Source organism: Daphnia pulicaria, chromosome 8 (genome assembly GCF_021234035.1).
Source record: "Daphnia pulicaria isolate SC F1-1A chromosome 8, SC_F0-13Bv2, whole genome shotgun sequence".
Classification (NCBI taxonomy): Eukaryota; Metazoa; Arthropoda; class Branchiopoda; order Diplostraca; family Daphniidae; genus Daphnia; species Daphnia pulicaria.
The window spans coordinates 14,714,107-14,727,597 of NC_060920.1; the positions used below are offsets into that span (position 1 = coordinate 14,714,107).

Here is a 13,491-nt window from a genome sequence, read left to right on the forward strand (position 1 = left end):
GAGATTTTCCGAACTGGATAGAAGACGAGAGGAGAGACTTGGTCGTGTATACACGAAATATAATAAGAGGAGGAAATGTTTCAATCTTCTCCATCGCCCGTTTCGGTCAGCGGCCCAGCATTGGACTCTCTTTCCCGTTCCCGTATTCGGTTCAGGGGCTCGCCGCGAGCGTAACACGGACATTTTCCGTCCGACCGGATTCGTGATCCCCGATAAGTTGGGGTGTCCAGGGAAAATAGGGAGGAGTAGGATAAGGAAAAATACAAAAAAGAAATATAAAGCCAATCATTGCAACAGCAGCCATTACGATGATTGTTTTCTTTTGTTTTGTTTTGGTTGTTTTTTCGACCGGGTCTTTTCTCCCGTATTGCATTTCGTCATTGTTTTCCGGCTAGTTCCAGGGATTTGTGTGTTTTATTCCCCTTCGATTATTGCGTATCTTTCAGATCGGATTGCCGAATACAAACAGCAATCAGTTTCGACTGGTGAATTTCCTGGACATGACGGACGCGGCGGAAATGGATAAAAACAAACCCGTCAAAAAATAATGGAGAAAGAAAACAAAAAAAAAAGTGGACAACTAAAAGGAAATTGGGAAATCAACAGAGCAAAGAAATAAAGAAAGAAAAAACCATTCTCCCTTTTTTTATTTTTTTTTTTTCCTTTCTTGTTTGTGTGTACCCAATTAAAATAAATCTATTTCCTTGTGACTGACTCTCTTTACGTTAGGGATACAGTAAATTTATTTTTATTTTACTTTTTTTTGTTCGAGTTTGTTTTTTTTAATGGACGGAACTCCGAGTCCGACCTGTTAAGGAAAAAATGGGGTACACCAGAAAGGGGGGATGCCAGCCATCCGTCGTCTTTGACTGTGAAAACTACCTCAAGAGTCCAGGAAAGAAAAAAAGAGAAGAAAAGAAAGGTCTCTCTTCACTCAAATGGATTGACTTTGAAAGTGGAGGGGAAACGAGAAAAAGATAGCCATCGACGATGGCTTGGCAAAAGCCTAAAGGCCCTCCACACACACACACACACACGAGAAACTTAAACACAGTTCCAACACCGTCGAGTGCTGACAGGAGGGCAGTAACAGCCTAACAGGCAGCAACAGCATCGAGTGGGTGGTTGTATTTACCTTTTTCTTTTTTTCTTTTTTCTCTCGCGCCCAGTTATAGACACACGGAGAGAATAGAGAGACAAGATAGTTATGCACTACAGACCCTGCCAAGCATATAAGACTTCCCTTGAACCTTTTTATTTTATTTTTGAACAAACGTTCGTGACATGGGAGAGTGAAGACGGTGCCGTCCAACAACTGGCCAGGGGATCAAGTGGTGCCCCTTTCGATAATGAGCTACGATAAGATAGACGCACAACACATCCTCAATCGCCCCACCAAGAGTCGACGAGGAGGATAACCCCACCAATCTAACAGCAGGCAGGCCAGCACGCTGGTGTCTAGCGGAGAAGACTCGATAGAGAGAAAAGAGAGAGATGGGTTGGATTTATTTCTTATTCCTTTTGATGATTATTCCGGTGGGCGGAAACCCTGAGAATTGGCACGGTCAAATCCGTGTCTGTCTGTCTGTGCTTGTGTGTGTGTTTTTCCCTCATTATATTGTTCCACGCCGGGACCCCGTGATCCCGCCGGATGGATATGAATAGTACAAACACAAAAACACACACAATCCTCCTCCTCTACTCTCCCCTCTCATTTCAACATCACTCATTTGCATTCAGGGCGAGTTAAGAGTTGTTTTCTCCCCGAAAATATACCCCCCCCCCCCCCCCCATACACAATCCACCTCCTCCTCAACTCGGGACGGGCAACCCAAACTCTCCCAACAAACAGAAACAGACACAGACACAAACACAAACACTCGCAGGTCCGCGTGCCTATTTATCATGTCCGGTTTTAATGAGCTTCAAGCGGCTTTGCCCACTAGGGGTGCCCCGGTGCGTGGGCACCGGGGCTTGGGCCTGTCCTATCCCTTGCCCAGCCGACTCATTAGTGTACCGTGTAGCCAGACAGAGCGAGAGAGAGAGTGTACCGGATTTTTCAACGACTTCTTCTTCTAGTCTCTCTCACTCTTCATCCCACGTGAAAATGAAAAGGAAATAAATAATCAAAAGCGCTGTGAGAGAGATCAAACATCAAAACGTTACGTCTGTCCGTATATAATACTCTTTCTTATGTGTGTGTGTGTGTCTGTTTTGGGAAAAAAGGAATCGCGGTAGGAGAGAAAAAGGGCGGAACTCGTTGCGAGCGAGTCTATATCTTAATGACGTTGCTCTACCAGCTCTTGATTGGAAATAATTATCTCCGCATGAATAAACAAATCAGCGCAATCCAATACAATCAGCCCCCAACCGTGAAATAGTTCCAATTTCTTCTTCAACCTCTCGCTGGGCTATTACTAGACAGCCAGCCTCTCGATAAAAAAAAGAAACAAACCTTACCCACATTTTTCAAATGTCCAAGTCGAAAAGGAAAACCTTCCATCTCATTCCACATTTTTTTTTCTTCTTTCAGCTTTAAAATGAAAAGTAGAAGAAGGAAAAATAAAAAAAAACTGTTTAGTTATGCAAAGAAGCATCTCTCTGCTCTGCTCTGACTCGTGTTGGCTGTTGGCTGAAGCTGCACAGATCACTCTAGTCAACCGGCTGACGGACCGACTTGACTGACTGACTAGTGACTACACTTGTCAATTTGGACAGCCCAGCCCCCCCTTCTCACAGAGATTTCCCTTGTCCTTTTCACAAATTAGTTTTCGTCCTTGTTACTGTAACCTCTTACGAGGAACGATCCTCGCTCGTCTCAATGTTGTGTGGTGAGTTCTCTTTTCAAAGAAAGAGGGAAAAGTACCAAACATGTGCACACAAACATCGACTGACTGTATGGGAGGGAATCTAATCACTCTTTGTCAGTCGTTTCTTCTTCCCATCTTTCTCTTTTAAAGATAAAATAGAAAGAGAAAAAGAGTTCTTCCTGTGCGGAGTTGGCGCACACACACTCGCCTTTGACTTTGAAAGATTTTCTTTCACCATTTCATTCGAGAGAGAGAGAGAGAGAGAGAGAGAGGCAGCAGGTACAACACACATCTTATTAGATGGATAACAAGTTCTTAACTCGACACAAAAGTTCAACCGGTCCAGGGAACCCCAGACCGAAAACTTCACACACACACGGAATCAAGTGAAAAATCTACATGGTAGTTTAGTACCTGTTTCTTTTTTTTTTTTTCAAATAAAAGAAGACAGAAAAAAGGGGGGTAATTCTATTTTGATTCCGGTCCGGATGCAAGTCATTTTCTTTTACGCATTTATTCCGTGCAGCGCAGTCTGGCACGGACTTCCGCTGCCTTCCACCGCCCTATATCAAAGTTATATCTTAAGCTCTTTATAATAATCTCATCCAGCTGTGTGTGTGTGTCTACTGGTTGTAAAAAAAGAAAAACGTACATAGAACAATTCAATCCGACTCTTGTTCCGTACGACGTACTACACATTTTGATGTGTGCATATCACAAGCAACTAGCAACCGGATGAACACGGGAACTGGTCGGATGGATGATGATGCAAGGAAGCAGTTCGTCAAAAAGAAACACACGTGGAAAAAAAAGAGGAAAAGAGGAAAAGGAAAGACCAGATGATATGGCAACAGGGAGCTCGCCAAAGAGCTCGTGTCGGAAGCCGGAAATCAGTTGCGACAGAGCAACTAGACTGCTGTTGGGGTGGAGGAGGGGGGCTCGTATTACGACGGAGAACGAAAAAGTCTAAAAGTCTCGAAACGGAGATGCGACATGACGCGAGGGTATAGCAGCTCTGCGTCAGCTCAAATAGATCGGAAAAAAAGGACCTTCTTCTTTTGACTGCGTGTCTCTCACGTTCAAGGAAAAAATAAAAAAAGAGTTTTCTCTCTTTTCTCCACGTCCTGGTGGATCACGTAGATATCTATATAAAGTCTCTGTTATATTAGCTAACTAACTCAGCAAAAGACGCGCGCCATTCTACTGCCAGTGTGTGTACTCTGCTGTTCAGTTGGTCCTCGTTTGTAGTTGCTCTTTCAATCAACTCGTTTTCTTCTTCTTCTTCTTTCCTTTCAGTTTTTTTCGGGTCCTCTTTTTTTATTGTTTTCTCAGAAGGAGAAGAGGAAAAAGAGGACCGGATCTTTCCGAGTCTCCAGACGAGGCCAATATAGACATAAAATCCCTCCGGTTCTTGTAACGTGCGAAGAACAAGGATGGACCAGCCAAAGACACACAGACGTACCGTACTAAAATGGTAAAGAAAAAGAGAAAGAAAAAAAACAGGCGCAAAAAAGAGGCAAGTAAAGGGTCCCCATATAACTCGACTAGAAGGATCAAGAGAATTGCTGTCTGTATACATATGAACCCCCCAACACACACATCTCTTTAAACCAGTTTTTTCTTTTTTCTCCTTCCGTCTTGTTCCATCACTGCTGTAAGCTCCTGGCCGTTACCGTTGCTTGCTTTATGCTTTTACGACCCCCAAGAGTTTTGAATTGAAGGAGAAGAGGGCCCTAAAAAAAGCTAAAAAGGAACAACAACATCAACAGCAGCAGCAGCAGAAGAGAGAGAGAAAAAACTAGCCGTGGATGGATGGAAAGGCATCAGCTCTCGGTTGTTATATGAATCGTACCTACTCGGCGCGTCTCTACTGTAAATATTCCCTTCACGCTTAGCTACTCTTCCACACTTTCCAGCCTTTTTTTTTTCTTCTTTTCCCAGAGAGCGAAAGTGTGCACACACACTAGACTCTTACTTAATACCGAGCATCCGTCGTGCACTGCTAGGTGGAGAAAGAATGGAAATTAATAACAAATAAATATGCGACGCTCAAGAGCACAGCAAACAAACTCGAAAGGAAATTTCCTCTCCCATTTTTTTTTTAGTTAAATGGCCAAAAAGAAGAAAAACAAACATGGAAAAAGTCACTTGATGACAGCAAACAATTGGGACGATTATTAGTTAAACCGGAGAGACAAGAGACCACACGGTTATTATTTCCGCGGTCAGAAAAAAAAAGACATCAACGTTCGTGTGTGTGTTCTGGGGGCGGACTATTATGTCGCGGTTCTCCCAGTTCGACCGAGCGTTCAAAACGGGTGCGATCACGTCATTTCTAGAGAGTCCTCCCTTCGCTCCCACTAAAAATAAAAATAAAATAAAAGATGGGCCCTATCCGCTCCATGTGAGAAAGAAGACTCGAATGGAGCCCACAAAAGACTGGTCGAGGACGGTCTGGTCTTTACGGCATTTTAGTTCTTCTCAAATAACCAGCCGTGAAGGAGAGAGAGAGAGACGGGGGGGAAATAAAAGAATAAAAACAATGGATATAGCCTGAGACTGGCCCTGACTCGGCATAATAGCAAAATGAAGTACAACATTACTACTACCAGTCGGATGGTATTTTCTCTCGTCGATTGCACTTGTCCTCTTTTTTTAGTTCACGGGAAAAAACCAAATGTTCCCCAATCGTTTTACGACCAACCTTCTTTTGTTTTTTCTCCCCCAAAACAAAAATGGGTGCGCTAAGTAGGTCTAGGGTAAAACGCTGAAACATTTATATGTCGCATCTTTTTTTTTTGTTCTAGAAAAAGAAAAGGAAAAATACGACAGAGTATATCTCTTCTATTTGTTTTTTGGGGGCAGCATTTCATTTACTTTCCGTTAAGAGAAAAATAAAAAAAGAAGAGTCGTCGCCGTTGTTGCGATGGCTCAACCATAAACACGTCCAGTTAGCAGTGATATACGCAGAGAGATGCCAGGGGGAAATAGAAAGGCGAGCGATGCCATGGTAGAGGGGGGCAAGAAGAACAAGACGACGATGACGTTTCGCTGTAAAAATCGGAGGGCCATTTGAGTTACGACTGCCGTTTCGCCACACAATTTTTTTCCGAAGAGTCCAGCAGTCGGGTCCAGCAGTGGACTCGCTCAATGACCCGTGGCTGTATATCAAATCCTGTCGGTAAGAAGAAGAAAAAGACAAAAAAAAAAGCCTCTCGCTTTATCTCGAGTTGCCTTTCAACAAGAAATTGAGTTAAAGAGTCTCGTCGGAGGAAACAAGGACGACATGTGTGTGGAGATGAGGATCGCCTCCCACTCTCACGATATTGCCCGCCGACTTCTTAGAAAGGCTCTTACCGAGTGAGAGGTGAGTTAGGGCCAGTCTTTCTCCTTGTGCTGACTCGACGGCCGTTACAAACACACAAAAAGAAAAGAGAAAAACAGGAAGTTGACCAATATCTCTCGGTCTTTTTTACGCGTTTGGTTCCCAATTCGTGACTCGAGTGTCTGATGATGGGGGGAATGCATTTCCAACAGACTCGAAAAAAAAACGCCAAAATGAAAATAGCGGGGAGGCTTGTTTCACTTGTCACAATCAGCTGATTTATACCCTCAGAAAAGAGATCCTCCTCCTCCTAGAAGCTTGAGGGGGATGACGACGACGACAAGTAAATTGTTGGGGAGTCGTTCGACGTCGACGTCAAAAGAAACTGGGGAGGGAGAGAGCGTATTAACATCACCACTGCCGGAATAGTTTCGTTTTGCCTTAACTAACCAAAAGGAAGAGAGAGAGATACTCCTAGTAAGACATTTGGGTGTTGTGTTGGAAGGATGGCGGTGCTTTAGGGGGGCCCAAAAGGGGAAATGATCAAATAAAAAAAGAGAGAAAAAGGGGGGAAAATAGACGCATAGAGAGAAGCAAACAAGCCAAAAGAGACGACACCGAACGAGGTCTAAACAGTTTTTCTTTTCTCTCTGTTTCCCGTCTTTCAAGTCGGAAATGACGCCGTTCGATGGCGAATAAGCAAAAGTTGGTTACATGGGGTTTTTGATGGCGCTGGTGGTGGTGGAGCTATATAGTGCAGCTAGTAGGGGGTGGTTGACGTATATTCCCAGACGACTATCAAACGGCCCAGACGACACACAAGAAGAGAAAAGAAATCCATTCTGTATAGTCGTTCGATTCCGGACGAGCTCGTGTCATACTTTCGTTATTAGATTTTCAGAGCACAAAATCGTTTTTCTCTCTTTCTCTCCTTCTTCTCTTTTTGACTGGCATTGGCCGACCCCAAAAGCACCCCCTCACCCAATGCCTCCGCCGACTCCTCAATCGGAAATGGATGTGGAGGGACAATTTTTTCCTTCCTCCTTTTCTCTCCTTTCATATACAACAGCCGCAAAACTGATCAGCTGCTCGAGGGGGAATAAAACGACGCCGCAGCGTGAGCAAGAGAGAGTCTATATCGTTATCTACCCGGGGAGACTAGCTAGAAAAAAAAGGGGGGAAGGGAGGGAAGATAAACTTTTTTCTGCCAAAAAAAATAAAACTTTTTTTTTCTTTTTCCCGTGTTACGACGAGAGGTGGCATCGTCGCCTATTGACGAATAAATTGAAAACCAAACTTGATTTGACAAGTCTCGCGTGATTCAACCAAACGGAATAGATTCCCCCAAGCGCCATCAACTCTCAAACAAAAATCGATCAACCAAAACTTTTTCTTTTTCTTCTTCTTCTTCATCTTCCACCTCTTTTTATCTTTGACTCGGCGTAAATAATGCTCACTTTTTCCCATCGCCAGCTAGATTTTTCATTCGACAAAAGGCAAACTCGTTTGCATCTCGGTCGCCTCACGATTATTACCATCGGGACCAATACTACCCGAAAACAAAAACAAACAATCTGGCGGTTCGTTTCGGTTTCTAACAACAACAACCGGTCGACCGAAAGACTCTGCATAGCGGCAGACAAAGATTTTTTCTTCTTCCGAGGGAGAAATGAGAGAGGCAGAGCCAATTATAAAAGCATCAGCCGTCACAGTACAAGGGCCACAGCACACATCTCTCCACGTACACACAAGAGCGTAGATGAATAAAATACAGTACACGAATGATGCAAGTCCGGCTCGATGCTTTCAAACCAACAACAACAACAACAACGTTTTGGTTTTCCATCATGCCTTGCTTGATTAGAAATTCCCCACTACTCAAAATGATAATTCACTGCAGACTCTCTCTATAGAGCGGGCGAATATAACATGTAGACAATTCGATTTGAAATGAGCGCCTCACGGACGATCGAGAGGCGGAGGGGAAAAATATAAAATACAAGAAGAATATCTTCTTCTTCTTCTTCTATTTTTATAACGCGATAAGAATCAAGGCGAGAGAAAAAAAGTTTTTTTTTCAGCCTCGTGGACGCTGTTCATTTTGATTTAGGATATCTCTTTTTGATTACAAGGTATTGGGCCGCCCCGTAGCTTAGATACACGACACATTTTGACACTGACCTTTTCGTTTCTTTCTTTTTTTTCAAAGTGTTTTTCGGTGTCGCTTGGTGTGGCACGAGTCGTCGTACAATCTCCCACGGAAATCCCCAATAAAAAAGGAGAAGAGTCCGAGCTTTTCCCGTTGCTCACGATCGCCGCCGCTGTTGACGTGTGTCCAGCAGTTCTCTCCATTGAGGAGGGAAAAGGAAAAAAAAAACCTTTTCCTTGTAATATCCTACGGCGTCCTGTAAAAAAAGAAAAAGAAAAAAAGAGAATGTGAGAATAAATAGAGATAAAGTGTGAAGAAGAATTCAACCGGTGGTGGTGTTAGAATCCAATAGAACCGGTCGTATATTTACAATCCTTTTTTTTATTTTATTATTTCGGGGTTCCTTATATTTTTCAGGGAGGTTTGTGTTGGTCGAGCCAGTTCACAGATAAAGACAAAAAGAAGGAGAAAAAACAAAAACAAAAAAACTGGTCATTTCCAATGCATATTTATGGCCCTGTAATATGGCGCGCTAGAGAGAGAGTGAGATAGTGAAAAGACAAGGAACTCTTTTTCCTTGTCTTTTTTACAAGCCTTCACCAAGACTCGGGAGAGTGTGTGGGTTTAAATTTATTTTATAAGAAAGAAAGAAAGAAATAAGAAGATGCACAGACGTGATGTGGCCCGTGCTCAGCTGTTGTTCGTCCAAAGTCTCCCTTTTTATTTTGGCCTTTTTCGCTCGGCTGGTGGTTTGGGGGGCTCTATGGTAAACAGCCCAAGACTTTGACACATTTTTTCTCCCCCAAAAAAGCAAACGAAATAACATTCGACCTCTTTCCTTGTTCCCCCCTCGTCTTGTGACTCACGTCATGTGATAGCTCTATTCTTCCAGACCTTTTTATTCCTACCCGGACGTTGAATCCCCCCGTCTTCTCTTATATAGCTATTTGACTCTTATGCAAATCACTTGTTAGAAAGACGAGAGCAAAGTGGAGACAGCCAACCGCAGTGATGCACACCTGCGAGCACAGGCACGCGCGCTCGTCTATATATATTTAAACAGCTAAAAAAAGAAAAGCAGAGGGGAAACCAAATAAAAAAGGGGCAGGTTACGAATAAATCCAAATGTATAATGTTTCGAATTTAACCTGCGACTGTCGACAGAAGAAGAAGAAGAAGTTCGTGGAACCCCCTAGCTTTTTATTTCACGACCGACCGAGAGTCAACGAGAGGTCGAAGTCGAGGCGTCGGTCAAATGCGCGTAAAAAATGTTAAATATACATTTCCCAGATGATGGGAGAGAGAGAGAGAGAAAAAGGGGAGGATATTTGGAATCACCGGGTGAAATACGAGGAATAAGAGTCGAACGATAGGAAACGATCCTCACGTGAATAAGTAGACGACGACCCCAGAGAGAGAAAGACACAAGAGTTTCGGGGGGCTAAAGGTATCAAATCATGGCATCGAATTATGTAAAGTGCCTGATAGCGTTTTCTCCTGAAATTTCAAATGGTACACACACACACACAGGCACACGGGCAAACAACATTTCTTGTTGTTTGAATGTGCAGTCCAAAGTATAATTTAACATTCCCGGGGTGAACAAAGGTGAAGAACGACACGCTGTTAAGAGAGAGTCAATTCCAAAGGGGAATCATCTTTGCCTGGCTCAAACCTCAAATAAGTGTGTGTGTGTGTGTGTGTATAGTATAAATAAACACAAAACTCGTGGCGTACGTATTTTAATTGGTCATTCTTCAAAGCGCTGGGCGCAAATAACGAGCTATCGACTCTGAGCACGATCTCTTCTCTTATCTCTTTATTCGATTCTTCTTCATCATCATCATCATCATCTTCCAGGGCTCTTATCTCTATCTCTCTTATTCCCCTTTACACATTTTGATTTATTCACAATTTCTCTACTCACTAAAAAATAACAAAATCTTTTTTTTCTTTTCTAAAACATTTGGATTTCTCGCGGGACTGAAAGTGAGAGTCACGCGGTGCCACAACTGAGACCCAACCCGACACAAGACGCAGCTGACTATATAGGATCTAGAATACGGCGCAATCATGCCCGATGGTTTATAAATAAAACCCGACGTACTGAGCGCGTACCACACACACAACAAAGGTGGAAAATAAAAAAAAAAAGAGAAAAAATAAGCGAAAATAAGCGCGTGTGTTCTGGCAGAGAGAGAGAGAGAGTCTCTAGTCCTCGGTGTATGTGTGTGTGAGTATTTGAATCGAGACCACCTGCAAGTCGTCGGGAGTCTGAACAAGAAGTTGTTCCGTTTTAATGAGCTATTGTGCGTGCGTTCGTGTGCTCTGGCCGCCGTCTCCGCAGCGCACCACAGTCAGAGGAGAGAAGAATAGAGGAATTATTTTCCTTCCTTTTTTCTTCTCTCTTTGCTGACGCTAGCCGAAGTTAAAAGAAGAACAAGAAGAAGAAGAAGAACTGCTGACGTGTGCGCTGCTGCTGCTTTTTTTCTCTTTCTTCGTTCTGGGCGACCTCAGTGCCACTCTGACCACCCAGTAGGCAACACTCTAACCCCCCAACAACAACAAAGATAAGAGAAAAATAGGCTACATTTTCACAATTATTTCACCAGACACGCTATATAGCCTCGAATACAATCAAACTCTACTCTCATTTTTTTCTTCTTCTTTTCCAATTTACATATCAAGTCGCTCCCTGCATCTACATATTCCTCATTTGACTGTGCGTCTTCATCTTTAGATTGAAGCGGCTGTCGGCCATTCCCCGCAGGCAACTGGTGTCGAATCTCGTTCAACACCTTCACTTGATCGTCTTTGAGCCCAAAAACAGACACACAGAGAAAAATGTCCTGGCCATAACTGTCGCGATACGAATCCTTTGATCTGTTTTGGTTGGGAGGGGGGCATGATGTTTCGATCATTCCAGATATTGTTCAGCAAAACACACACAAAATGGTCCGGGAGACATTCTTCTCTCTATCCGGTAGAGAGAAGGGGTCCCCCAGACAGCTTATGGCTATACACAGTTATTATAGTCGCATAGTTCGTGTCTCTGATGACACGTCTCAACTTGGGGGCTGATGATTAATGGCCAGAGCAAAACACACAGAGGAAGAAAAAGACTACCGTATACCCGCGCGACTGCACCAGACACCCAACAGAGAGCACTGGGGATGAAGGATTCTTCTTCTTCTTCAACCCCCAGAATTTCTTCATCCAAAAAAAGGGACAGTTGAAAAGGACACCAACAAATATAGAAATCTTTTTTTGATTTTGTTGTGCCCCCAACAAGAAGAAGAAGAAAAAAAGAGAAGCCGAGAATTTTTCGGGGTTTCTTGAATGACTTTTTCTCTCTCTCAACTGGTTCATCATTCCGATGAAAAATTCAAGGCAAATCTTTGGCGCATAGAGAGATGAGACCTATAGAATTTTTCAACCCTCGTCGTCATCCATCATCTCCGTGTGTGTGTACACAGTGAGTGGACTATACACACGATTCCGCTGGGTTTAAGAGGGTATTAGACGATTTTACGTTTTTAGGGTATGCGCGTATGTACCCTTGACGGTACGGTGGTGGAAGTTTGAAAAATGACCATCGACGCCCACCAGTTTACAAAAGGCAGAAATAAAACTATTTCTAATGACATCAAAGAGGTTTTTTTTTAAGTGACTCGGCTCTTTTCTTATTTTTCGGTGGGAGGAATATCTAATAACGTGCGGCACCAACAGGGCATTCAAGAGATATAGATTTGCAGCGGCCCCGAGGGAATGAACATCAAACGGGACTGACTGCATATCGATCAAGACAATCGCAACGCGATGAATGGGCAAAAAAATACGAAATCAACACAGTCGGCATCATTTGATCATCGCCCAAACATTGATTTCCAATTGAAAAATAAAAACCAAATCAGAATCAAGTCATTTGGTGAAAAATAAAAAAACACACAAAAAGAAAAGAGGAGCGGGGAAATTCTTTTTTAACCAGCGGCGCAAGAGAGGAAGAACGGGTCACGCAAAACGATAGAGGCAGCAGCTCAAAAGACCCTCCCGCGCCACCACCAGCTTAAAGAGGTGCGGCCGACTCATAAATCAATCGTCAGAGATTTCGGACAAGCAACCAGCAGCAGCCGCACGACCGAAGAAGAAGAAAGGAGGCTGGATGGAAGAAGAAGAAGAGAAAAGAGCCTATACATAACATGTGCAGCGCATTTCTACATGCGTGACTGCCGGCCGTCTTCATATAATCAAACAGCTGATGTCTGTGTGTGTGTGTAGAGCGGCCGTTTCAAGACCAAGGCCTTCGGAGCTGGGGGATATATGCGAAGCCCCGCGTTGCTGAATACACACACACATTCCTTTAGCATCCGTGAATAATTAAATCAATCCATCCATCACAGACTCGTGACACACGGACAAGACACACTCGGGGTAGAAAAATTCGAATGAAAATCGTATAGAGACGTGCAACGGCGCCAAAGTTCAGTCAATCGGAAATTGACCGGCCGATTCTTTGCGTCGTCCATTGAAATATTTAGAGGCCTACATCGTCCTCGACAATAAGCCGAAAATTGGATTGAAAGTAAAAAACAAAACAAACAAGAAACAAAAAACCTGGTAGGAAATTTATCCCTCGTCTGTTTACTTTGAACTGGGTTGCGTGACAAGAAACATCCCTTCAGTTTTTTGTAGTACCGTCCATATATCCCCCCCACCACCATCGTTGTTTGCATGTGCACAGCCTTCCCCTCATTTCACGTCGGGAATCAAGAGTGAGAAAAAGAAATGTATCCCCGCTGCAAGAGGAGGAACCAACCCTCTTTTGTGTGTGCATTGCCTCTGTTTACCTTTCCTGTCCCGCATCAGTGATGGAGGTGATTTTAATTTCAACCGACCGTACCACCACCACCAACCACCACGCCAATGAACTCTCCCATCAACTTAGCTGCTGTTGCTACCAGGTCGCCATCCTTGAAAAAATAAAGAATAAACTTTCTGTGTGGTTTTCCTCCTAATCAGCCCAGACTTTATTTCACATTTCTTTCGTTTTTTAGTAGATCGTCTTATTATTATCATCATTAAAGCAAACACACTGGGGACTATCTTCCTTCATTTTTCGCATGTTGAAATTACATCATGACACCACTTCTTGTAACCCACGCACCACCCTTTGTGTTTTGTGCATCGTGTGTGTAGACATGCTCGTA

General features: G+C 43.4%; 1 protein-coding gene across 1 annotated transcript in view; it reads right to left on the reverse strand.

Annotated features, from left to right (window-relative positions):
* Window positions 1-13,491, reverse strand: part of LOC124312172 (apolipoprotein D-like) — a 48,628-nt gene that overhangs the window by 29,925 nt on the left and 5,212 nt on the right. Inside the window, exon 2 of the mRNA XM_046776675.1 lies at window positions 8,317-8,540. Within this exon, the coding sequence (XP_046632631.1) occupies window positions 8,317-8,487 (171 nt within the window). The 5' untranslated portion in view covers window positions 8,488-8,540. The remainder of the gene's footprint in view (window positions 1-8,316; window positions 8,541-13,491) is intronic.